The 26525-nt window shown below is 42.7% G+C and overlaps 1 protein-coding gene and 1 pseudogene across 3 annotated transcripts in view; both read left to right on the forward strand.

The window, feature by feature from the left end:
- MID1 (midline 1) overlaps window positions 1-23482 on the forward strand; it is a 179600-nt gene extending 156118 nt beyond the window's left edge. For all 3 annotated transcript variants that reach the window (XM_056131273.1, XM_056131272.1, XM_056131274.1), the window contains exons 7-10: window positions 1085-1228; window positions 12177-12338; window positions 14423-14630; window positions 19312-23482. In XM_056131273.1, coding sequence (XP_055987248.1) covers window positions 1085-1228; window positions 12177-12338; window positions 14423-14630; window positions 19312-19660 — 863 coding nt within the window. In that variant the 3' untranslated portion in view covers window positions 19661-23482. The remainder of the gene's footprint in view (window positions 1-1084; window positions 1229-12176; window positions 12339-14422; window positions 14631-19311) is intronic.
- LOC130039382 (60S ribosomal protein L21-like) lies at window positions 13826-14308 on the forward strand (annotated as a pseudogene).
- Window positions 23483-26525: the final 3043 nt, after the last annotated feature.

Here is a 26525-nt window from a genome sequence, read left to right on the forward strand (position 1 = left end):
AAATACTTGATCATTCAGCCACCTCCCTGACCCTCCTCCACCTGTAGTATTATTTTGTTTGGTTTGTTTGGGTTTGGGTTTGGGGTCATACCTGGCAGTGCTCAGGGGCTACTCTTGGCTCTGTGCGCAGGGGTCTCTACTGATAGTTCTCAGGGGATCATATATGGCTCTGGGGATTGAACTAGGATCAGTTGTGTGCAAGGTCTTACTCCCTGTACTGTATTTCTGGCCCCAGGATTCTCCCACTGTTTTGTTTTATTTGAGGCTCTATCATTTGCATGATAGAGTTTCATGCAGATATGTTCCAATACCACACCCTCCACCAGAGAAACCCTCTATTGTTTCCCCACCAGAATGAGCTCAGTTCTGTAGACCTGTGTTTAAAAAGAAAGTTTTATGGGGCCAGAATTATAGTATAGTGGGTAGGGCACTTGCCTTGCATGTGTCCGATGCAGGTTTGATCCCCAGCATCCCATATGATCCTATGGACAACACCAGGACTGATTCTTGAGCACAGAACCAGGAGAAAGCTCTGAGCACAACCAGGTGTGGTCCAGAAAACTAAATAAAAATTCCCATCAACATGGGAACCTGCCCATGTCTGAGTACAGATTATCTGTGGCAGATTTTATGGTGCAAAGGCAGAACTAAGCCATTCCAGTGGCCACTGTATAAACCACAATGCCTTAAATATTGACTGTCTAGCCTTTACTGAAAGCATTGGCTGTTTTTCCACACCTCTACCCCTTGCTGCAGATGTGAGCAAAGTTACAGAAGTTCATCTTATTTACTTTTCATTTAGCAAGTTTTCCCTCATGAATGAGAGACTACTGTTTGCTTAACTTTTGAAACATACTTTCATGATAAGTGGAGGTAAGTCCACATTGGCTGGTGGAAATCACACTACCCATTAAAACTCAAAGTGATATCCAGCAAAAACATTCTTTTGATTGGGCTCACCAATTCTAGGCTGGTAGTACTAACCAACATCCATAGAAATTTCCGTCTGCACTGTAGCCTGTTTGTCTGAAATGTATCCTGGAGGTGTTTGTTTTCTTCTAATGAGCATCCATGGTCCCCGCAGCCCCCAGCTCTCCTACAATTAGAGAAGAGCTGTGTACAGCTTCCTACGATACCATCACTGTCCACTGGACCTCCGACGATGAATTCAGTGTGGTTTCCTATGAGCTCCGCTACACCATCTTCACTGGACAAGCCAACCTCGTCAGTGAGTACCACACATCTATTAGCTTCTCTCTTTGGTGACTATCTTCAGAGGACTGTGCTTCTAGATTTGGACCTCAAGGGAAGACAAGAAAGGAAAGAGTATATGCTATTTTTTTTTGAATTTTTTTTCCCTTTATTTTATTTTATTTTTTTTAAAGTTGTAGATTTACAATTTTTTTGTGCTTTGGTTTCAATTATACAATGATCAGATACCCATCCCTCCACCAGTGCCCATTTTCCACCACCATGGATAATATCCCTCCCACCCACATCCCCCCTGTCTCTGTGGCAGGGCAATCCCCTGTGTTCTCTCTCTCCTTTTGGGTGTTGTGGTCTGCAAAAGAGGCATTGAGTGGCAAACATGTTCAGTCCATAGTCTACTTTCGACATGCATCTCCCCTCCTGGGAGGATCCTCCAAACATCCTTTATTTGGTGCTCCCTTCTCTATCTGAACTGCCCTTTCCTCTAGGATACCCGGCTGGCCTCTAAGTTATGGAGTAATCCTCCTGGTGCTGATCTCAGCTATTCTTGGGTATTAATCTCAGAGTATATGCTATTATGGGCTTGTTTTTCCCAACCAATATGACCACACTCACTTGTACTGGCCTGGTAAAAAAATAACTGGCCAAAGAGCGACGAAAATTGCAAACATATTTGTAAGAGAAAGAAGCAGGATGCAAAAGAATGTATGCGGTCTGAGTCCAATTACACATTTAGAACTTGCAGATAGAAATGGTGTTATTTACAGATGTGCATGGAAATAGATGAAACTTTCAATCAGAGGAGGATGCTAGCCTGGCTACCACTGGAATAGACACCACTGGGAAGAGTATATGGGGTTCTGGGGGTTAACAATGCTTGCTAGGTGGGAAGTACATGATTTCTTCATATATTCTATGTTTGGTGGCATGTAATTTTCTGAAGGTTGTTTCACAGTATTTATTAAGCAAATCACCCAAGAACACCAAATACCTTCTCCCATGCAAAGCCAAGACCATCCACTGAAATGTTAGTAATTGGTCCCCATTGGGCAGAATTCTAGACCTGCTTGAAATGCAGAGGGGCCCCTCTCTCCATTGAGGCCCACAAGATGCTTGGCATCATGGACGATTTGATGATCTCACGGGACAGCAGCAGCTGCCAGAGAGATGCTCACAGGATAGCTCTCCACCTCTGCCTACGCTCCTCTTCAAACCTAGATTATGCTTCATGATCAACCTGAAATGTAAATGATTCTATGTCACTAGTGGAATACTAAATACTTCTTCATTTAAAGTAGTGATTCTCAATTGGACCAATTTTGCCTCTTAGGTTATATCAGGAGAAATTTTTGGTTCTCAAAACCTGGAGGAAGAGGTACTACTGACCTCTAGTGGGTAGGAGCAAGGGAGGATGGGCAATCACACATAGCATGAACGTGCATGTGCCCCCCCACCCCCTCACACACACAGCAAAGAATTACTGGGCCCAAAAGTAGTGCTGAAGTTGAGAAACCTTGACTTAAAACAGTAAACAAATGGAATTTATGTAATCACATTCTAACTATTGAGAATATAACCAAATCACATGCCTACACCCACGCACACTGTTATATAGTATGGGAGGTAGGGGAGCAAGTCTGATTTTTTTTTTGCATTATTTGCACCACCAATGGTCCCATCATCCCTCCCACCACCCCTGCTCCGTCCCCTCCACCCCACCCCACCTTTGTGGCAGGGCATTCCCTTTTGTTCTCTCTCTCCTTTTGGTTGTTGTGGTTTGCAGTAGAGGTATTAAGTCATGTTCGGTCTATAGTCTACTTTCAGTCCGCATCTTCCATCCTGAGCAGGCCCTCCTAGCACCCTTTACTCAGTGGTCCCTTATCTATCTGAGCTGCCTTTTCCCCCAGCATGCGAGGCTGGCTTCTAAGCTGTGGAGTAATCCTCCTGGTACTTATCTCTACTGGTCTTGGGTGTTAGTCTCCTATTCTGTTACTTTATATTCCACAAATGAGTGCAATCTTTCTATCTCTGTCCCTCTCTGACTCATTTCACTTTCCATGTTGATCCACCTATATGCAAATTTCATGACTTAATCTTTTCTAACAGCTGCATAGTATTCCATTGTATAGATGTACCAAAGTTTCTTTAACCAGTCATCTGTTCTTGGGCACCCAAGTTTTTTCCAAATTCTGCTTATTGTAAACAGTGCTGCAATGAACATATAAGTGCAGGTGTCATTTCTACTATACTTTTTTTGCATCTCTGGGTTATATTCCTATAAATGGTATTTGCTGGGTCAAATGGGAGCTCAATTTCTAGCTTTTTGAGAAGCATTTTCCAAAAGGGCTGAACCAGTCAGCATTCCCTCTAGCAGTGAAGGAGAGTCCCTTTCTCCCCACATCTGCGCCAACACTGGTTGCTTTTGTTCTTTTGGATGTGGGCCAGTCTCTGTGATGTGAGATGGTATCTCATTATTGTTTTGATCTGCATCTCCCTGATGATTAGTGATGAGGAGCATTTTTTCATGTGTCTTTTGGCCATTTGGATTTCTTCTTTGAGAAAGTTTCTGTTCATTTCCTCGTCCCATTTTCTGATGGGGTTGGATGTTTTCTTTTCGTGGAGTTCAACCAGTGCCTTGTAAATCCTTAATATCAACCCCTTATCAGATGGGTATTGGGTGAATATCCTTTCCAATTCTGTAGACTGTCTTTGTATTCTTGTCACTGTATCTTTTGAGGTACTTCTCAGTTTAAGGTAGTCCCATTTGTTTATCTCTGTTTCCACTGTATAGCAAGTCTAATTTTATTTTGACTTTGTTGAAGGAATTACTTCCTCATATTGTGGAACGAGTATCACTGTATATTGGATAAGCTGAAGGAGAGATTATATCAAACATTATATCAAACTTGAGGAAGATGAAATTCAAAAGACAGTCAGAAATCCCAAGTCAAGTGGAGGAAAGGAGATTGTGGAAGCGTGGGGAGAGCAGGCAGAGGCACGATTCACTGCAGGAAGCAAACTGGGATCAATAAGCATTGTGACATAGTCAAAACAACACGGTTCTCTGAATGGCTCTCTGAACACAGAGGACCTGCAGAAGCAATGTCTCAATGAACAAATAGGGTAACCCTTAAACGAAAATATTTGGAGTCATTTTATGCCTCTAGGATGCTTCTGGGCCAATATTTCCCTAAAGCTATGCTTGAGCCAGGAACAATGACATCATTTGTACATTGCAGTGTATGGATCTTTCCAAAACTTAGCTGCTTAAAAACAACACCTGTTTATTATTTTACCATTTCTGGATCTCAGGATTCTGGGCACAGTTTAACAGAGTCCTGTTCGTAGGATCTGATGCTGGGGTGAAAGTGTTGGCTGGGCTATTTTCTCATCTGGAGATACAGTTAAGGATGAAGCCACTTCCTATCTCCCTCCAGTGGTTGTCAGGATGTATTTCATTCTGACTGTGGAGTTGTGGGGAGACTGCTTCTTCGAAGGCTTTAAGGGAGGAAGAGTCTGGACTAATTCATATCTTTCATCTGTGAAAGTGCTCAGCTGATTAGTTCAGATCTATCCAGGGTAATCTCTCCTTTGATTTTCTCAAAATTGACTGATCAGAAAGATGTTACAGGGGTTCAGATGATTGCCTTGCATGCGGCCAGCTCCTGTTTGATCCCCACCACCACCCTGAATACTACCAGAAGCAACCTCTGGTGAGTGAAGTGCAAATAGCTCTCAGTGTGACCCCCAAACACCACTCTGATTAGGAATATCAATTGCATTATGTTGCAAACTCCCTTTACCATCACCACATTTTGTAGCGTAATGAAAAGATTAAACCTGGTAAGACCTTTGTCCCTTGACATATTCTCTTGGTTAGTAGCAGGTCACTTCTGGCATACCACACCTGCACAGTAACCAACCAACGGGCCACATGTTGTCCCTATATATGAGGAGAAATGATTACTCAGAGTCATGAATAATAGGGAGTGGGAACATGGGGCCACCTGAAAGCATGACACATCACAGATTATAATGATGTAATGTCTTGAATCAAAGTATTATGGGTGTCTGGGCAGAACGTGAAGCTTGGTCTGAACTCATGAGTCTTCTTTCAGGTGACTCTTGCTGAAGAGTCAGCCACAGGGAACCTAATGAGCACATTTCTTGGTGGTGCCTGTGGAATCGGGTTGAGGTCAACTAGGAATCCTGCTGCTGTTGGTTGGGCTCCCATGTTGTCTGGCTAGAAGTGGGACAGCTCAACTAATTGCCAAGCTCACTTCTGCAAGTTTAGCTCCTTCAATGTTCTGGTAGATTGCAGCGGTTGCACATGTGTTTTCAGGCCTCTGTCCTCCTTGTGTGAACTGACCTGCCATTGGCCCACATGGGTCTTTTGGTGAGTCCAGGTTCTGAAGAGAGGACCTGTCCAGACATATGGCAGGGCCTAGATAATAGGCGCAGAAAGAAGTGCAGCCAGAAGGCAATTTCTGGAGTCTTCACTCCACCCCCTGAATGAAAGAGTTATTGAGTGCCTGAAAATTAGAGCCTCCTGAGCAGTTCAACTGTGGCCACCTTGATGTCCACACTGTTGGGCATGGAAAATGTACCCAAGGCACAGTTATCCTTTATACTGACAGAAATCCAACAAGAGCAGCACAACTTTTTTTTCTAAGTTTTTTTTAAATTGAATCACCATGAGATAGTTACAAGGCTTTAATGTTTGAGTTTCAGTCATACAATGATCAAACACCCATCCCTCCACCAGTGCACATTTCCCACTACCAATGCCCCCAGTATCCCTCCCCCCATCCCACTCATACTCCTACCTTGATGGCAGACAGTTTTCCCCATACTCTTTCTCTACTTTGGGGCATTAATGGTTTGCAATACAGATATTGAGAGGCCATCATGTTTGGTCCTTTATCTACTTTCAGCACACATCTCCCATCCCAATCAATCCCTCCAACCATCACTGACTTAGTGATGCCTTCTTCATCCCAGCTGCCTTCTCCCCCAGCTCATGAGTTCGGCTTCCAACCGTGGAGCAATCTTTCTGGCCCTTGTCTCCACTGTCCTTTGTTGTCAGTCTCATGTTATTTTATATTCCACAAATGAGTGCAGTCATTCTATGTCTGTCCCTCTCTTCTGACTCATTTCACTTAGCATGATACACTCCATGGCCATCCACTTAGAAGCAAATTTCATGACTCATCTTTCCTAACAGCTGCATAGTGTTCCATTGCGTAGTTCTACCAAAATTTCTTTAACCACTTGCCTGTTCTTGGGTAATCGGATTGTTTTCCAGATTCTAGCTATTGTGAACAATGCTGCAATGAACATACAGGTACAGATGTTATTTCTACTGTGCTTTTTTGCATCCTCAGGATATATTCACTGAAGTGGTATTGCTGGGTCATATGGAAGCTCAGTTTCTAGTTGGTTAAGGAATATGCATATTGTTTTCCAGAAAGGCTAGACCACCAACAATGAAAGAGAGTCCCTTATTCAGCACATATGTGCCAGCACTAGTTGTTCTTGTTCTTTTTTGATGTGTTCCAGTCTTTGTGGTGTGAGATGATATCTCATTGTTGTTTTGATTTGTATCTCCCTGGTGATTAGTGATGTAGAGCATTTTTTCGTGTGTTATTTGGCCATTTCTATTTCTTTTCTGAGGAAGCTTCTGTTCATTTCTTCTCCCCATTTTTGATGGGGTTGGAGGTTTTTTTCTTGTACAATTTTACCAATGTCTTGTATATCCTGGATATTAACCCCTTATCATATTTTACCCAGGGTATTAGGTAAATAATTTTTCCCATTCTGTGGGCTCTCTCTGTAGTTTGGTTACTGTTTCTTTTGAGGCGCAGAAGCTTCTTTGTTTAACGTAATTCCATTTGTTTATGTTTTGTTCCACTTGCTTGGTCAGTGGTGTTTCATCCTTAAAGATGCTTTTAGCTTCAGTGTCATGGAGGGTTCTGCCTACTCTTTCCTCCATTTACCTTATGTATTCAGGTCTGATATTGAGATCTATAATGCACTTTGATCTGACTTTTGGAGCAGCACAACTTACATTTGCTTCTTGGTATTTTTTGGGTGACATCCAGTGTTGCTCGGGCCTTACTCCTGGATCTATGCTCAGGGCTCCCTCCTTGTGGTGCTCATTAAACTAAATGTGGTGCCAGGGATTGAACCTGGGTCAGCTGCATTCAAGGCAGGAGCTGTACCCACTGGACTTTCTCTCTGGCCCTACTTACTACTTCAATTTTAATACTGGGTGATTCCAGCAAAAGGTATCCCACCCCCCATAAGTCAGTTGCCACATGAAAATGGTTTAAAGGGGAATAAAAAAGATACACCCAAAGATGCTTAAAAGGCCCATTCTCACAGGTTGAGTTGGAAAACAGGGAGATCCAGGTGTTTATCTAATAGTGCTACTGTTGATAAACTGTTAGCCCTCGCCAGTAAAGTAGCATCCTGATGTCTGCAGGATTAAATTGCAGTGGTAAAAGACAGAATTCCTATTTCAAGAGAGCTAAGAGGCAAACATTCTCCAATTATTTTTTAACTATCATACATAGTTATAGTGACTGTGGGAGATGTAGGTTTGAATCCTATCTTTGGAACTCACTCCATAATTTGGGGGACAAATGATTTAGGTTCTCTAGATCTATTTATTCATCCATTAAAAGAGATCATGTTTGGGACCAGAGAAATAGTATAGGGGTATGGCTCTTGCCTTGAATGAAACTGACCCAGGTTCAATACCCAGCCCCAAGTAGGGTCCCCCGAGCACCACCAGGTATGATCCCTGCGTACAGCTCAGTGTGGCCCAATTACACCCTCTCCAAAGAGATGTTTTAAGGTCACACAGTTGGTTTATTGGACCTATACTGTCCACCATGATAATAAACACATCAGTGTTCACAGTTCTTGTTCCTTCAAAAGTATAAACTATACTTTCCACACATTGTGTTTTTGAAAAGGCTGCTATTTTTATTCTTAGTCACGTGATGAAGCTCAGTTGTGTAGCTTCCCTTGATTACCTCCATAGTCGCACTTTACAGAAGCTTCACGTGGCAGTCTCTGCTGGAATGCTATTTGTCCATATGTTCTGTCATTTGGAAGAATATTCCGTGTAGATAGTACATATAATGTCAAGATCTAATGGCAAAACTCCACTGAAAACTAGCTGTCATGCTCTGAATCTGCCTCCTTCTGTCACAAGGAAGTAATTTATAGTCTCTATTGACAAAGTACAAAAAGTGGTTCCTTGCCTCATCATAATAAATCCTAGCTGACTTTTGTAAAGGAGAGTCTTCTAAAAAGACCTTCACTAATCAAATTCTTACATTCAAATGTAAAATTAATGATACTATCAATTTTTAATTTTTCATCTTTATTAATGATTTCTGACTCGACATGTCAATGAATTTCTCATTAATATAAAGACATGTATTTAATTTTACAATGTGTTCCATGTTTTTTCAAGTCTGGTGCCTGACTTAAAATGTTAAATTGGGTGCTTGCCCCAGAAACCATTTTTTATTATTAGCACAAGCCAAAAAGATGCCTTTCTCCAAGGGTTTGTAGCAAAGTCGTTATGTGTACTGAATTTCCTACAGTTACTCTGGATACATGTCAGTGATTAAGCATAGACTACTTTTATCGAGAATAAGGAGAAGAATGTTCATGTCTGTCCAATCTGTTAAAAGAAACTGACGGGCAGCCTCTCCAAATGAAGTTTGTTACATCCCAGATGGAATGAGGATCTCGTGGCAGGCAACATTCTGCAGAGAGAGGCTTCTGACCCATTGTGAATGTGACACAAATGTACAAAGTTGCAAAACTCAATTTCTTTTCATTATGAATCAGTTATTTGCCACGTTCCATTGTTGTGGTCATACTTGTAGTTGAATTGGAGACGGTGAATATTGGAACACCCTGAAAGATGATTGAAAACAAATTTGGAGAAAACTAACGTTTCAGGCAGGATGGTTGTGCGGGTGTTTCATAAAGAGATGAATAAAACCTGGTCAACAGTCCCAACGCAGTGGGATAGCAACACAGTGGGGTATCAAGGCAGAGAAGTCTGGAGCTTGGCGCCATATGCCAGAAGTTAAATGATGTTGGCGGAAGACCAATACTAGCAACCCAATAATGTTGTTCTCCAGGGCACCCCACTTACTCTAGCCCCCCCTCCCCCAAAGAAAATGGTCAATGTTGCTTTCTAGACATTTTTAATCAACTTTTCAATTATTATTCTGGCATTAAGAATAATATGAGGGTAAGCCTAAATGGTAATAGTTGTTTGGATTCATGAAAATAGGTTGCCCCAGTGTAAAACTCTTCAATCAAATTTTACTGCTCCATAAGCTATTTGTTCTTTTAATATTCCAGGGGAACAATTAGTGACCTTTTCCGAATTAATCAGGATAATCAGCGTTCCTTTTTTGTTTGGAAAGGGTTTCTGAAGCATTAAATCTTCATTTTTTTAGTTGGGTTAAGACTTCGGATCGTAGGCCAAGTGGCAGTTTGGAGCAATCTCAGACATCTGCTTTATGATGTTCCTGAAAGCATTCCCCGGCCACATTAAACCTGGCTTTGGGGTTATACAGTGATGTAAAATTTATTGGAACATTTTTACATTTGCTTTTTTAAAACCACAATAGTCATTTTATTGTAACACTTGCAATTAAGCAGGACCAGTGTAAAGCAGTGACATTGATAGGCTTCTCATTGGATTCTACTGAATGCCTGTATTGTTTTCACTCTGGCCTGATGGCTGTTGACAAGAGTCTAGAAATACGAGTGGATTTTCCAAGCAATAGAAAAGCTCATTGTTTTTGTTTAACTGCTATGATAATGTTATTATTAAATATCTAAAGTGGGTTCCGGGCTTTATAGGGCCCAGAGTTCAAGATGACCTGACTTTGGCTGTGGCCCTCCAGAAATATTGAGTTTCTTCTGCATTGCTGTGTTAAAGTGCGGAGAGTGAATCTTGAGCATCCGACGGGCCATGGCATGAGGACATGCCCATGTTATTCCACTGTCTGCGGAGGTTGTTCCCGGGGTCTTATGCAAGTGAGACTTGGCAGAAGAGAAGACAGGGGTTTCTTAATTGCTACATATCCAGCTAGAGCACACCCCAGGGCAAACAGGGAAAACGCATCCTTTTGTTATTTTATGCTCCCTTTGTCAAGTTCCCAGTGCTGCTGATGACAGTGGCCACAGGTGAGAAAGAGTAAGCCAGAAAATAGTAGACACTGAAGACTACATACAAATGTTTACTTACATGCATGAAAAATACTGCATACAAATGATATGATTTTTTTAGCCTTGACAGTACCTTTAAATTCTCTGAATTTGTGAATTTCTGTATACAGAAAGGTTAGCTTGCTTGCTTTTTCCTTCTTTCTTCTTTCCTTTCTTCCTTCCTTTTTTCCTTTTTCTTTTCGTTCTTTCTTTTTACTTTCTTTCCTTTTCCTTCCTTCATTTCTTCATTTCTTCCTTCTTTCCTTTCTTTTTCTTTCTTTCCCTTCTTCCTTCTTTCTTTTTTCCTTTCTTTCCTTTTCTTTCTCAAAAAGGTGGGAATGAAGGATTAAGAGACTGTTTCTTGTCCTTAGGTCCAAGTTCCTCAAGATCAAAAGCACTAATTCTTTGACTTGCCTTTACTGTGAAAGGGAAGGAGGGAGGGGAGTTGAGTGTGGAGTCCCTCAGGAAGCTGAGGGGCCCAGCCCTCTACCCAGAACCAGGAAGGAAACTCTCTAGAGGCCGGAAATTCCTTGACAGCCCTCACTGGAGGCTGGGAAGAGGTTCTATTAGAACGGAGATTGATGGCTGTAGAGTGTGGAGAGGAGAGCTGGGCCCACTACCAAAGAGATGTTTTCAACATCAGCCAGATGCCGAGCAAACAGGCTGCCTTTGGACTGCATGTTCTTCCAAGCGTCATAAATCCACAGGCTGCTCCCTAACCCACATCCTGCAGAATACAGCCAGAGTAGCAGCCCCCACTCTGCTGTGAACTCAGCCATGTTGGGGGGCAGCTGGTTCAAATCTCTCCTGTTACCGCTATTCTAAGATCCATATTGGGCACTGATGCCTCAGGGTTCTCTTAGGAGCTGGTCCACTGAACCTGTCTGTGATGTACACACGTATGCTGGATCACCAACAGCCCATGGGCTTGGTTTTAGCTCTTCTCTTAGAAGCTGGGTTACACTTGGCCAGTCTCTGCTGGCCTCCTCACTCCAGTAACTAATGGCTGGGCAGTACCAGCAGAACGGTGTGCCCTGTGTCTTCTCTTGTTTGGTAGAATCTCTCCATGGCACGTTCAAGGTCACAGACACATACTCTCCACTGTCACCTGGTCATTCCCTCTTCTCCTTGACAAAATCCGTACTTGTGAAAAGACATGGGCGATTCCAGCCCTCTTAGGGCATGCGGGAACAGTGGGGAGCAGTAGTAGACTCAGGTGCAATTGGGTGGCACTGTTTTCTGAAAGATGAAGAACAAGGGCCTTCTGTAACTACACCTGCATTGGAGAGGTCTTTTTCCCTACCTGGCTCAGTTCTCTCCTCACCTTTGCATTTTCGATCTCATCAAAGGATCCAAAGTATAATGTTTGGATTCACTGCAGTGAGAATGGGTGGAAGTCAGTTACTGGCTGCTTTCTTTCCATTCCCACAGCACCTTATACTGCGATGGCACATATTTCATTGTAAGATTCTGCACTGAGCCACCTCAGCCACTCCTGTTCATGAACAGTTTATAGTATAATCATCGGAAAAGGCAGTTCCATTTAGAGCACACACTAGGTGCATGTAATAATATATATTGTCAAGCACTCAGGTTTCTGTTCAGCCCCCTAAGAAGTGACAAGGCACCCCACTCCTGCTTCCAATTCTTTAAAATTATGCAAATATTGTCTCATGTCGAAGCCAAAGACCCAAGCCATGTTCGGTTTGCTTTTGCAGGTCTGTGTAACTCCGCTGATAGCTGGATGATCGTGCCCAACATCAAGCAGAACCACTACACGGTGCATGGGATGCAGAGCGGCACCAAGTACATCTTCATGGTCAAGGCCATCAACCAGGCAGGCAGCCGCAGCAGTGAGCCTGGGAAGCTGAAGACAAACAGTAAGTTCGGGAGCCTCACATCTCCCTGCAGCTGCGCTATCCTCCTTCTGATTCCCTGCCTTCATCCCAGGCATCTGTAACCAACAGAAAGTAGACTGGAGCTAGTGTGCACAAGTGCAGTTTCTGTCAGACACCTCTGGGTTCCCATATTGGCTTGTTTGGAAGGGCGAGGACATCATTAGCCATTAACGTCTCAGCCCTTCAGACTTCATTGTTAAATTTAATAACCCTACATGGATTCTTGTGAGTAGGAGAATATGTAGATGCATGTTACCAAGTGAAATAAAAGGATGGGAAGCCCCCTGTCTGCTATGTGCCAGCTAGTGGGCTGTGCAAGTCACAGTTGCTTCTGTGCCACTGTGTTGGAAATATTCCCACCCAGTCACGTGCAGAAAAGGTACATTGGTCCCTAATCACAAAAAAAAGGATGTACTGGTGTGAAGTTTGTATTCAGGTAGCATTTGGTTATCTTTGGGAGTGTTGGATGTGACATAAGAGTCACTGTTCATTGTGAGCACATCGATTTCTCAGTCAACATCTTGTATTGCCATGGCCAGTTGGCCATTTCCCCCCCCCCCCCCTGCGGTTGTTGGAGAACTGTACACTGGTCAGGTGGAACACCACTGGCTATGAACACCAGGTATTGCATCAGGTTGTAACTCACTTCCTGTGTTTCAATGTAGCTGACATGGTGTTGAGTGACAGGCAGGAAGCAATGTTGAGTTGTCAAAGAAATCACAGCTACAGGATGTCAGGTGTGTCTTTGTCAAGATTTCATAACAGGTTATATATTCGAAACCCTGGGACTAGAGCCATAGCACAACAGGTAGGGCGTTTGCCTTGCACCCAGCCAACCCTGGTTCGATTCCCAGCATCCTATATGGTCCCCTGAGCACCGCCAGGAGTAATTTCTAAATGCATGAGCCAGGAGTAACCCCTGTGCATCACCAGATGTGACCCAAAAAGATTTTAAAAAAATTGAAACCCAATTTGAAGACTGAAAGAGAGGGGGGGCCTTGCTTAGTGTGTGCATGGAAAAACTCAGGGATTAGAAAACCCAGTGGTTACTATTCCATATTTTCTCTTGATCTTGTGTGCTAAACACACACATGTATAGTCATTCTAAAGTCATGAGTGGAATGCTTCAATTTTGAGCAACCTCAGAAGCAGGTAAGTCTCTTGAATAGCATCTGTATTAACATCACCATCCTTGTTTTGGTTCGTTTCTGATGTGAAGTCTCTTGAATAGGAATAAGTTTAAGCTGGACTGAATATGAGAATCTCTTTAGGGATGTTTTTCAGCCAGTGTGTATCTGTGATGTTGATGCACATGTTCTGCTGCCCCTTGTCCAGCACCCCTGGGCTCCTGCCTTGGAACCAGCAGACAGGGAGCTTGTGGTCACAGGGACATGTTCATAGTCACTATTTTACTGCGCCTTTAAAAATGGGATTCAGCCGGAACCGCCAGCACCCAGTAAATCGCAAAAATGACCAATACAAAGGGAAAGCGGAGGGGTACCCGCTATATGTTCTCCAGACCTTTCAGAAAACAGAGTTGTTCCTTTGGCCAAATACATGCGTATATACAAGAAAGGTGATATTGTAGACATAGAGGTAATGGGCACTGTCCAAAAAGAAATGCCCCACAAATGTTATCATGGCAAAACTGAAAGAGTCTACAATGTTACCCAGCATGCTGTTGGCATTGTTGTTAACAAACAAGTCAAGGGTAAGATTCTTGCCAAGAGAATTAATGTCTGCATTGAGCATATTAAGCACTCTAAAAGTTGAGACAGCTTCCTGAAACGGGTGAAGGAAAATGATCAAAAAAAAAGAAGGAAGCCAAAGAGAAAGGAGCTTGGGTTCAACTGAAGTGCCAGTCTGCTCCACCCAGAGAAGCACACTTTGTAAGAACCAATGGAAAGGAGTCTGAGCTGCTGGTGCCCATTCCCTATGAATTCATGGCATGAGAAGTGTTTGTTTAAAAATAAGGAGACTCCTGGACTATAAAAAAGTGGGATTCAGAAAATTTGTTGCTCACATTAAATTTAATCTTTTTCTTCCTCTTTTGTCAACTTATCCAGGCCAACCATTTAAACTGGACCCCAAATCTGCACATCGAAAGCTGAAAGTGTCCCATGATAACTTGACAGTCGAGCGGGAAGAGTCATCATCCAAAAAGAGTCACACACCTGAACGCTTCACCAGCCAAGGAAACTATGGCATAGCTGGCAATGTGTTCATCGACAGTGGCCGTCACTACTGGGAAGTGGTCATAAGTGGAAGCACCTGGTAGGCATTCGTATCTCTTGTCATTCAGTTGCGAGAAGGCAGCTCTCATACTTCCTGAGAGCCTCAACCCTCAGCCATGTCCATCTTGAGAATACACATAAGAGCTTTATCAGGTAGCTGTTGCCATAGTATTGCTGCATAACAACCACTCCCAAACTTAGTGGATTCACATAGCATTGACTGTGTCTCAGTAACACCCACCACATCTATGGGTTTGCTGATCAAGGTGAATCTCAATTGAGCTTTGCTTTATTCTATAGATTAGACCCAGGTTTGCTTTGTAGGTCTCTTTGGGCATATGGACTCTCCAGATGGATCCTTCTCAATGAGCCCAAGAATGGAAGCCTTTCTATGCAAGCACAGAGTCAGAAATAATCTTTCTCTGGCCCTTTCTAAATTAAATGTACCAATTCCCTAAAATAGCAGTCTTTATCATTTGAAAAATTATCAGTTGCTTTGCCCATTTTATTATTCTAGATGGGATTAAGCATTGATCACAGACTGGGAATAACTTTTACTGAATCATAACTCACTGAATAGTTCATCTAGTACAATTAGTTGCCAGGCTCCAATCCGAGCATTTTACAGATGTGAAATTATTCATACATAATCCACCACAAGTGGAAGTGCCAATACACCATCTGGTTGACAAGATCACTGAGGCACTTACCCAGGGTCAGAAAGCTCATACAGAGGTAGCTGATGGCAAAGTTCAGAAGTCAGCAGCCAGGGTGCACCATCTTATCTAAGAGCCTGAAATGTTTCTGGTGTTGCAGGCCAGATGATCTTTGTTGAAACTCTTCAACTCTACTGTTGTGGGCAAGCAACCACAAACCACAGGTCTATGGGTGTGGCTGTGCACCAAGAAAAGCTCACTTATAAAAAGAAACAGACGGCCATATTTTGCCCATGGGCTATAGTTTGCTGATCCCTGCTCTTAGCCACCACAATCTATTTTATAATATACCTAAGATCATAATTAATCTTGAGGGCTTGCAGTGGTATCTTCAGTGAGCAATAGTGTAATCCTAGCCTTAAAAGGAAAACCAAAACTCCTGAGTCTGCATAACTTGACAGTATTGAGCATTACAATAGTGCTATTTTTATTACAATTCTTGTTATTTATATTTTTAAAACTCTTTACCTCAAATGTATGCAAGTAGTGCATTGCATCTTACAATGTCTTATTTTAAATTTTTTTTCCCTTTTTGGGTCACACCCAGCGATGCTCAGGGTTTACTCCTAGCAGTAATTGGGGGACCATATGGGACGCTGGGAATTGAACTGGGGTTGGCCGCATGCAAGGCAAGTGCCCTACCCGCTGTGCTATCACTCCAGCCCTAAGAAATGTTTTATCAAGATACTGTGGTTTACAAGTCTATTAATGATGGTTTCTCATGCACAAAATTCCAACACCACACCCATCTTACAGTGTCTCTTAGAGTGTTGGCACAAATTGAGTGAAGTCCTAAGGGGGCGGAGAGATAGTATGGTGGGTAAAGCACTTGCCTTGCATGCATGCAGCTGGCCCAGATTTGATTCTCACCACCACATATGATCCCCTGAGTTCTCCCAGGAGTGATCTTCTAGGTATTGGTAACTTGGTACAGAGCTAAGAGAAAGCCCTGAGCACCACAAGGTATGGCCCCAAAACAAAAAAAAAATGAAATCCTAAATTGAGGAGCTCATTTCTCCCTGCCATGGTACTGATGGATACCAAGCAAGTTAATTTTCTTTGTTATTATCATTATGATTCTCTTTGCATCCAAACATCGTGTTCCAGCATCCCAAGGAAGGATGGAGGGCACATCCTTGTACCATACATGGCTGTGGACATTTCTAGTTTTTTAATGACATAGGACAAGAAAAATGCCCCAAGGGAAATGCAGTGAATTTTTCCAGGTGCAAAAGAGCAAACATTTCTAGTTAATTAAAGTGCAATATTAATCCAGGATGGAATCCAGTGTCTAAAGAATTGTAACCCATTGATAATTATTTATGATGAATGATACCTGATCATTATGAGCTCATTCCCATTGATGAATGGTGCGGGAAATTCCATCAGACCACTTCAGTTATATAAACATGGATCAGGGTTACCTTGAAAACACCCGCCAGATGTCAAAACGAACTCATGAGGGGGGAGAAATTCTAAAATTAATTGCCACATTTTGGATCTTTGCAAACCTGTTTGTGTTGCCTTCAGAAAATTCAAATGCAGAAAGTACTTTAACATTTCTGGGGGGTGACCCCAGTGTGATTAAATGCCTGTGCCGCCTTGATTTGCTGCAGCTAATGACACATATATTTTCTCGTGAAACACGCTCCTGACTTGAAATTAATCGTGAAACATGCTCCTGACTTGAAATTAATATGGATGTCATGATCCTTACAATGGAGCATTTCACATTGCTCTGAGAAGCCTAAGTTTTTGACTTTGGGGTTCTCGGCATCTCACTGTGTAACTTAATGGAACATTACTTTCTGCCTGCACCTTTCAAGTTCAGTGGAAATATGTATATAATTTTACAGATTAATGATAATATAATGGTATTTTCCTTTGCTTAATGGACTATACCCATAGTTATTTTCTTACTCTCTAATGCCGTTCACGTGCACTTGGTGTTTTATGAAATGGTGTTAACTAAGTGCAGGTTCAGGAAAAGATTACTGGGCCAGAAGTCTAGGACGAAGGAATGAGATTCTGGATTTTGCTCCTGATTTTAGCTTCCTCTGTGTTTTCCCATTTGCTAAATGAAGTCGGTCATAGCTGCCGCAGCTACTTCCAAGGGAGTTCAGTTAAGGTTCAAATGGGAAATGAATGTCAAGGTTCTTTAATAAAAAAGAAAAATGGCGTGCAGCAATGAGAAGGAAACGGTAGAGGCATATGGTTATTTGGTGATGCAAAGGCAGGTTCCAAATTACCTGAAAAATGGTCATGGTGTCTGCAGGGGCATAGAGCCTGTCTTTGCCAAATGAAGCCTTTCCTGAGTGCCTGGGCTAGGGTTCAGGAGGAAAACAGAAGTCACACTAGGCACTGTGGGGACAGAGGAAGCAGGGCTCACAGAGCCGCAGAAGGAAGCCTGGGGCCAGGCAGGTGCACCCAGAGCTCATCCTTACTTTCTCCTGTCTAAACTAGGCTGAACTAGGCTGTTCCTCCCTCTCGTACAACTTCTGGACTTTTTGCCAGGGTGTAACAATGGCAGACCCTGACCCAGACTCCTCTGGGAAAAGGAATGTGGGAAATGCAGCAAGCAGGATTTCCGAGAGTGGGGAGAGGAGGCTGAGCTTTGAGTAGGCAGGCTGGCATCCTGGGCTTATCAGATGATCCACTCCATGCTCCTTTTGAATTCGGTGATAGGAGGTTGAATTCCATTTCTTTTTAAACACATCACTCTTAAAATAACATTTTAAATCCAACATATGACTTTTCAAATAAAACAATGACATTTTATCAAAACCCAATCAGGTTCTCTCTCTGCATTGGGTAAAACCTACGTCAACAGCTAGTGACATTGGTTTCTGCTGTAATATGTTGAAAGTTGAACTCTGAGTCACCCACCCAGTCTTTGTTAAGAGTGATGGGTTTTGCTTATCTTAGTAATTGTGAAATACTACAAATATTACAGCGCATACTTCAGTATGGGCAAAAAGAGAGGGAGAAGCTTGGGACATTGTAGAAAGAATTCTTCATTTAGTTTGAGCAGGAGAAGACATTCGGAATAACCAAGATATCTATCTGCTCAAGAAAATTCGAAATTTTTTTAAAATATCATTAGGGAATATAATCAAAAGGAGCCTTGGCAGTAACAAATTAGGCAATTTTTAGGGAAAGAACTCATTCAAGTCTTGTTTGTGTTCTTTTGAGTCATCCCGGGTTCAAATTCTGACCCTGGCACTTAATGGTACTGTGTCAGTGGACAAAAATACTACAATAACAGTAACTGAATATCACATCCAAGGCCTCTAGCCCGGGATTGAACATGTATTCTTTTCTTTGCTGCTCAATATAAGCTTCAAAAAATGGATACTGACATTGTTCCTGGGGTAACTGAAACTGAGAGCCGACAGGGAATTTTCTCCCATACATGCAAATCATTCCCCATGCTTTCTTTCTATGGACTGTGCTCAAGGTCATGAAATTGACATGCCGTCCCCTGGAAAATACATACAAGGTCAAAAAGAAAAAAAATCTAGGGCTTATTTACATCATCTAATTAAAGTCAACATAAATTCATTTAAAGTTCAGTTCCTCAGCGTCAACAGTTGACCCAGTAGCCACACGTGGCTACCATAGTGAACAGAACAGAATGTTTGTTTACCCAACTGCTGCAGAAAGTTCCCTTGGATGTGCCCTTTTAAAGACTCGTGTAAGATCTTCACAGGCATTGAAGGGAGGTGGGAGGAAGGCAGCCAAACACCAACTGCAAATTCTCCCGTTGTGTCTGAACTGAAAACAGGAGTGGGACCAATCCAATGGTCTCTTTCCTCCCACCCTGTGCGTGGGAAGGAGGAGGATGAGGAACACATGTGTTGGGGCTTGTGCCAAGTTCTCACTTAAGGACAATGAACAGGGACTGCAGAGGATCACATTTTTATAGCCCTGAGGACCAGAGAAAGGGTTTAACATCCACGCACAATGCCGTTCTCAGTTTGTGCCGCTGTTCTTTGGTTTCCACAGGTATGCTATTGGCCTGGCCTACAAATCAGCACCGAAGCACGAGTGGATCGGGAAAAACTCGGCTTCCTGGGCACTGTGTCGCTGTCACAATAACTGGGTAGTGAGACACAACAGCAAAGAGATCCCCATTGACCCCGCCCCTCACCTCCGGCGTGTGGGTATCCTGCTGGACTATGACAACGGCTCCATCGCCTTCTACGATGCTTTGAACTCCATGCACCTCTATACCTTCGACATCACCTTCTCGCAGCCCGTGTGCCCCACCTTTACCCTGTGGAACAAATGTTTGACCATTATCACTGGCCTCCCCATCCCAGATCATCTGGACTGCGCTGAGCAGCTCTCCTGAGCACTTGGCTGTGAGGAGTCCCTCACTGGGGAATGGATAAGGGTGGAGGGGCACCATTTGAGGGACAGAGAAAGCACAGGCTGCCAGAATGTGATCAAATTTCACCAAAAGGTGTCCAGAAATGGTCTAAGATGGGATTCATAGTGGGCGGTTCCTCCCCATTTTTACTGTGTTTTGTATTAAGTGCAGGCTTTAATAATTTCTTCAAATTTTTGTATTTACAGGAAGAATAGATTATTTATAAAAGAAACAAAACCAGAATTCCATCTCTTAGGAATTGTTTGGTTTTGTACATCGAGAGGCCCATAACTTCAGCAGCTCTTTATAATTGTCATTTCATCACAGTCTATGGGCCGTGTTACACAGTCTTGTGTAACATCCTAAGATTGTTAAACTTCTCACACCATCGTTCTGACTGAGTCTGACAGGTGCTGGGCCTGGCACCTTGATGATGCTTAACAGAATCCGCACATTTTTGAAAAAAATTTTAAATAGCTTTGAACAGGGCCAGAGTAACAGTACAGCAGGTAAGGCACTTGCCTTGCATGCAGCTGACCAGGGTTCAAGCCCCAGTCCCCTAGTTGGTCTCCCGAACCTCACGAGGAGTTATCTCTGAGCACCGCAAGGTGCAGCCCCTAAACAAAATTAGTTTTGAACCTAATGGGGAAGTAAGCAGGCTTTCTTAATCTGTTTTCTTTTTCATGCCCTTTAAAACTATAGTATCAAAAAAACTTTAATTAGGTCAAGTAGAAACAGAAGTGAAAGAAAAAAACTGCAAAAAACTGGCTTTAAAGCCATGAAAATTATATCTTTAACGACCCTCTGGTGGCTGATGGACAAAATTGGAAAGAATTGAAGCTGGAGCGATAGTACAGCTGGTAGTGCACTTGTCTTGCACATGGCCAACCCAGGTTCTATCCCCAGCATCCCACATGGTCCCCTGAGGACTGCCAGGTATAATTCCTGAGTGCAGATGCAGGAGTAACCCCTGAGCATCAACAGGTGTGACCCCAAAATCCACCAAAAAATTGGAAAGAAAAGTTTAGACACGTTTGGCCATTTCATCCTACTTGTCCTAGGAGTAAGAATTCTGGGAGAACATTAAGAATGAGATGGCAATTAAAAAACGCTCACTTGGAATTCTTCTAGTTTTCAAAATTCAGGTTTGTCGGAAGTTTTATGATATCAAATCTATTTCATTTTTTCTTTTAATTATTTCTTTAGGCCTGTGAAATTTCTTCACTATGTTTAATAGTTGCCCTTTTTCCCATTCCCCCAGTAACTTTTCTTGTGTCACTAGAGCTGAAGAAATATAGTCTGTCACAAATAGTAGCGCCCCTTTAAATTGGACGTCAACCCATGGCCCCGCCTGCCATTACACCTCCAAATCTAAGTTACCTGCAAACAATGAATACTATGAGTTGGTAACAACAAAGTACTATTCACTAGTATACATGTCTCATACGTTATTATAAACTGACCTGTATTAAATGCATCTTGAAAAATGTAGAAGTCCCTCCAATATTCTAGGATAGGTTACTGTAGAGTTATAAGACAGAAAAAAAATCAATCTTGTTATACCCATATTGGAAGCAGCCAGCGGGACCTGCTGAGAAGATGTCAGGTGACATCCATGGCCTGCTCACCTGACATATTTGAAGGGTCCATGACTTAAGGTCTTCTCAAGTAGTTCTTGGACCAGAATCTGGCATGATTCTACCTTGACCAAGAGCATGGCACATATAAATTGTTTTGTTTGATAAAATACTTCTCTGACCTATTGGCTTGGCCATCTTGACATAATAGTCTGGTAGATTTAGGCATTGTTTTAGTGATTTCATTTTTAACCAAATCAACCAATCATTTTCCCTGAAATCCATCCATAAGACCCATTTCAGCCTGACATCATGGGCAGCTTCCTGTGGGCCTCTGTCCTCTCCATGGAAAGACACTTTCCTTCTTACAACATAGATTCTATATATTTACTATATTATTTATACCCAGATGAATATTTTGATAGCGACTTAGGACAATTTCACATCTGAAAAGCAGACACCTCAACGGGGAAAAAAACTGATCATTCTCTGGAAAGTTAATGGGATTTTGTTTCGTTCTGTTTTTATAATATAAAAGCTACATGTATTTGCCTTTCTTCCAAAACCTGCAAGGGTTTTCTCTGTATTTTTATGTATTGGTTTTGGTAGCCGGATAACAGATATTTTAATGTACTTTGTACAATAACAGGTTTTGAATGAAAGAGTCTAAAACTCAGCTTCTGAGTTTTAAAAATCAAGGTCTCCAGGTACCAATGCTACAGTTTGCCTTATGATGTTAATGTAAATCATTTTTGAGAACAATATTTACATGAATATAATGTTTTCAATATAAAGATGTTGCTACTCAAATTTTCACTGCAAGCCATGTAGGTTGTGTGTTTGCTATTTTTATAAGGACAAGAGGGATTATGTTATAGTTTTGTTGTGGAAGTCTCACTCTTTGCTAACTTAAGAACTTTGTGGATAGTAGCAGTTACTATTTCCATGTTGTCATATTTACAGGAAAATGTGTATATGATGAAAGGCTCCAGTGTTTACTTTCATTACTGTAATGATGTAGTAAAGATTTCCATGTGAATTTTTTGAAAGTCTGAAAAATATATACTATAAACATTTGCTGCCATACAATTCTTTAAATGAATTGGGGTCAACATATTTGGCTTTTGAGGACCTTCACAGGAAGCACTGTGATACAGGGGAGAAAGAGATGGCAGTGCCAACTATATCAATTTAAGAAAATTGGTGCAGTGCCAGTGAACCAAAGCTGCTGTGTCTGACATTGCACGTGTGTGATGCCAAGGCCCGGAGCCAAGAGGGCCCAGCTGCTGCCATCTTGAAATTCTTTATAATTTTCCAAGAAGGGGCCTGAATTCTTATTTTGTGTTGGGCCTCACAAATATAACCAGTCCTCCTAAGGAAACTGAGAAACATGGTACCTCTCTACCTGGACGGAAACGAAGAAACCGGATCCAGTGTCCAAAGCAGCCGTCGAATTCCAGTAGGAATCCCATTGGACTAATAGAAGAGTGCTCCTGGGTGAGGATTTTCCTTCCAGCTTTCAGAGAAAATGACTTCCCAAGCTGACTACGAAGAGTGTTGGAGGTTTCTGCAGGAGAAGAAATGGCCTTGTGTCAAGCAGGTGTTTCATTACAATATTTAGATTCACCGTGAACTTCTTCTACCAAACCAGCATTCTCCAGAAAAAACGGGAATGTTTCAGCCCCAGGCACATACTCATGGTCTCATTCACCTGCTTTGGCTGTTGGAAATTTGACATCCGGTTTGCCCTTTATAGGATAAAGAAGAAATAAAGACTGTGAAGGGGTTGGGAGGATGGTTTTTAAAGAGTTCTTTTCAGCCAGGGGGCAATTTGGCAATGTCTGGAGACACTTTGGATGGTCCCAACTTGCCTGCTGGAGTAGAGACCAAGGGCACTGCTCAGGATCCTGAGTTGCCAGCGCAACCCCTGCCACAAAGAATTCTCTGGCCCCAACTATCAAGCGCCACAGTTGAGAAACTCTTGTTTGGGTTTTTGGGGTTTGTTTTAGTGAAAAATAAAGGGAACACCAATTCAGAACCTTTGCTGATCAGTGGCGCACAGCCCTGGATGTGATTTGCTTTGTTTGGAAATGAAAAGTCTGTTCTCTTTCTCAGTCTCCTGAACAAACTCACTGCGTGGTACTTGGCTGGCACCGCCCAGCTCAGCCCTGATTAGTCTCTCAATTGCTGTTGCTTTCTGGTTCTAAATAAAGTTGTGTTTGTGGTTCCAAGATCCACTGTCTCTGCCTCTCTGTGTTTGCTTTTCATCTTGTTATATTCTTGCAGACAGGATTTCCACAACCTGTGTTTTGTATCACTCCGTTAAAAATAGTTATTTTAAAGCTGCAAGGCATTTTTAGGGAATGTTTTTAAAAATGAACCTAAAGAAAAGAAAACGCATGTGGGGAATGGAGATACAGAACAAGAAGGGCTGGATTTAGGGTCTTGTGATGGAGCTTCATATTTGTGGTTTAGAACAATCCCACCAGCTGGTCCGTAAATCTCTCCGCGCCCCCATTCTGTTGCTCAAAGCACTTGACTTTGCAACACCAGACTCTCCAACCTAGGTCAGTTTCCCTCTACCATTGTCTCAGGGCACTCTCCCTCCTCCTTACCTCTCCCATGTCCTCTGCCCTTTCCCCATGTCTCACCACCACAATAAGTTCCTTTCCTTAGACTAGTTCTTAGATTCTAATCACTTTTAGCCATGTGTTGTCCCCTTACTATGCATCTTGATGTCCCACCTATAGGAGAGATCATTCTGTATCTGTTTTTCTCCTTCTGGCTGGCTTTACTCAGCATGATACCCTCCAGTCCCATCCACATAGTGGTAAATTGTACTTTTTTGTCTTACAGCCAAGTACTATTCCATACCATTCCAAGTGGTATTACACTGGCACACATTACAAAGATTGAAAACAACCAGCGTTGTCATGGATGTGACCAAAAAATATCCATTGCTGGTGAGAACATTGGCTGGCCCAGTCTTTTTAGAAAACAATATGGACATTTCACAAGAGACTAGGAATTGAACTACCATCTGACCCAGCAATCCTACTTCTGGACACATATCCCAAGGGCCCAGGACTGCATTCTGAAAAGACATTTGCTCTCCTCTGTTCATTGCAGCACTATTCACGGTAGTCAAAATCTGGAAACAACCCATATGTCCAAGAATAGCTGATTGGATGAACAAATTGGAATGTTTACAAAGATCGACTTAGACCCTAAACGAGTTTTCCAAGGAGCTATGGAAGCAGCAGGAGCTAATGAGTTCAACTCAGTGAGCATGAACATCACCTTTGCTTTACAAATGCTGGTGGTGCTTGGATCTCATCCTGAAAGATAATTAGCCAGTGCAGTCCTGTCTTTTTGGAGAAGGTGATTCTCAAGTCAATGGGCTTAACAGCTACAGTCACCAGGCCTAGCAGCATTCTGCTTAGATCACTGTGACCCAACGCGGGAAAAACTGCCCCACCCCTGTGCAGCACTTGTATACTTTGGGGTGGGGGCGGTACTTACTGTTTTCTGGGTTAAATAGGGAATATTTTAAGGGAGTTAGGTTACAGATCTCTGCGGTCACTGTTAGGTCTGCGGCCACACAGCAGCATAGTCAGAATGGGTGAGACTGCATCTCAGTCAAACTACAAAGCCAAAAGAGCTGCATTGGGCTAATGGCTGTAGATAACCACCTCCTGTGTGGATGAGGGCTGGACTGGAGGGCTTGGCCAGCCCCCGTGAGCTCTCAAGCCCACTGCAACTTTGACAATTCTGCCAAATTGCAGACCTTGTGAAGAATTTGTCCCAGAGGGCATCAGTCAGGGCCCTGCAGGTGACTAGTAGTTCTTTTATTCAAAAGGCAGGGATGACAATTCGAAGGATCAGCTTCACAGCCTTCATAATTTTGTCTTAAGTTAGCCCTTCTCAACCTGTGACAGGTAACATAGTCCCTCTGATAAGAGTTCTAAAATACATTTAATTGGAACATTTGAAACTGAACAGACACTGCTGTAATGAATGATCTTTCAATTCAGCTTGAAGGCATGTCTCACTCCAGAGAATAGTCTGCCTCCCCTTCTTTTTTTATTTTTAAAAAACATGCAAGTAAAACATATTGGAGAAGGTTGTTGCTAGCGATTATAATAAGAGCATAAAATGGGAGACATGTGGAACTGGCAAATTCTTCTCCCTTGAGTATCATCCTCACCACGGGATGCACATTCAAGAATGCAAAATAAAAAAACGGGGTCAACGACTTTGGGAAAAGCCTTTCGGGCCATTGTGCTGTTTTAGTATGGGTGGTTTATGGACAGGAATCCAGGTCTGCTGCTGAGTCCTTTTCAGCCATGTTCTCCTAAGAGAATTAGGTATGCCTGATTAAATAGGAAGTATAGCAATTAACGAGCAAATATGTCATGGCTTCAAACCAATTACCAGCTAAGGAGAGGCACAGAGAAATGATTTAATAAACATTGGTTCCTCTTCACAGTCTATTTCTTCTCAAAGCACAGGTTTTGATCACAGTCATGAAAAACTGCTCAGTTTCAGTCATCTCAAACACCAAAACCTCTTTCCCATGTTCTTCCATCTTACTCTCCATCTCGCCTCCTCTTTTTGGTTCTGCTTCCCTGCTAGTAGCTTAGATGTTCTGCTTCTGTTTCTGCTCTTAGTGCCCCAGCTCACGCTCCCCGGCACACTCTGTCTCCCCTCACCCCATGCGCTCTCCATGCGAGAGGTGGCACCCACACCCACGCCTGTTCCCTCTGAGGTTTCCCTGGGATCTTTGTGACAAGAGGCAGCTTGGGAGACATTGTTTCTGTACTTTGATCTCTCCCTAGGCAGTGCCATCAATCAGGGCATGGGTGGTTCAGTGGCAGAATCCTCCGCTGCCTAGGCAGTGCCATCTCCACCATCTGCATCTTTACTGCTTTCTGCAGCTACCTCTCAAACTTCCATCTCTAGGTCTAACTGCTCTACTCAGGTTCACTCCGTAGCTCTGCATCCAACCTCTAACACCAAGATTTCACAGCATCAGCTAATGCTCCCCCGCCATAATCCACATGGCATCTTTTCCTTTAGCTCATCCCCAAGCAGCCGCAGTCATCTCTAGATAGGATCAAGTCACACATATCCCCCTTGACTTCTTTCACCTTTCTCATTCCCACACCTGTGCCCCCACTGCCACCTGACTTGAAAATTCTCTAAGTCTCCCATCTGCTTTTAATGAAACTTCGGCGCCTGGGAGGCCCTCTATGTCCTGCTCCCTCCAT

This window comes from Sorex fumeus, unplaced genomic scaffold (assembly GCF_029834395.1).
Source record: "Sorex fumeus unplaced genomic scaffold, SorFum_2.1 ptg000086l, whole genome shotgun sequence".
NCBI classification, from domain to species: Eukaryota; Metazoa; Chordata; class Mammalia; order Eulipotyphla; family Soricidae; genus Sorex; species Sorex fumeus.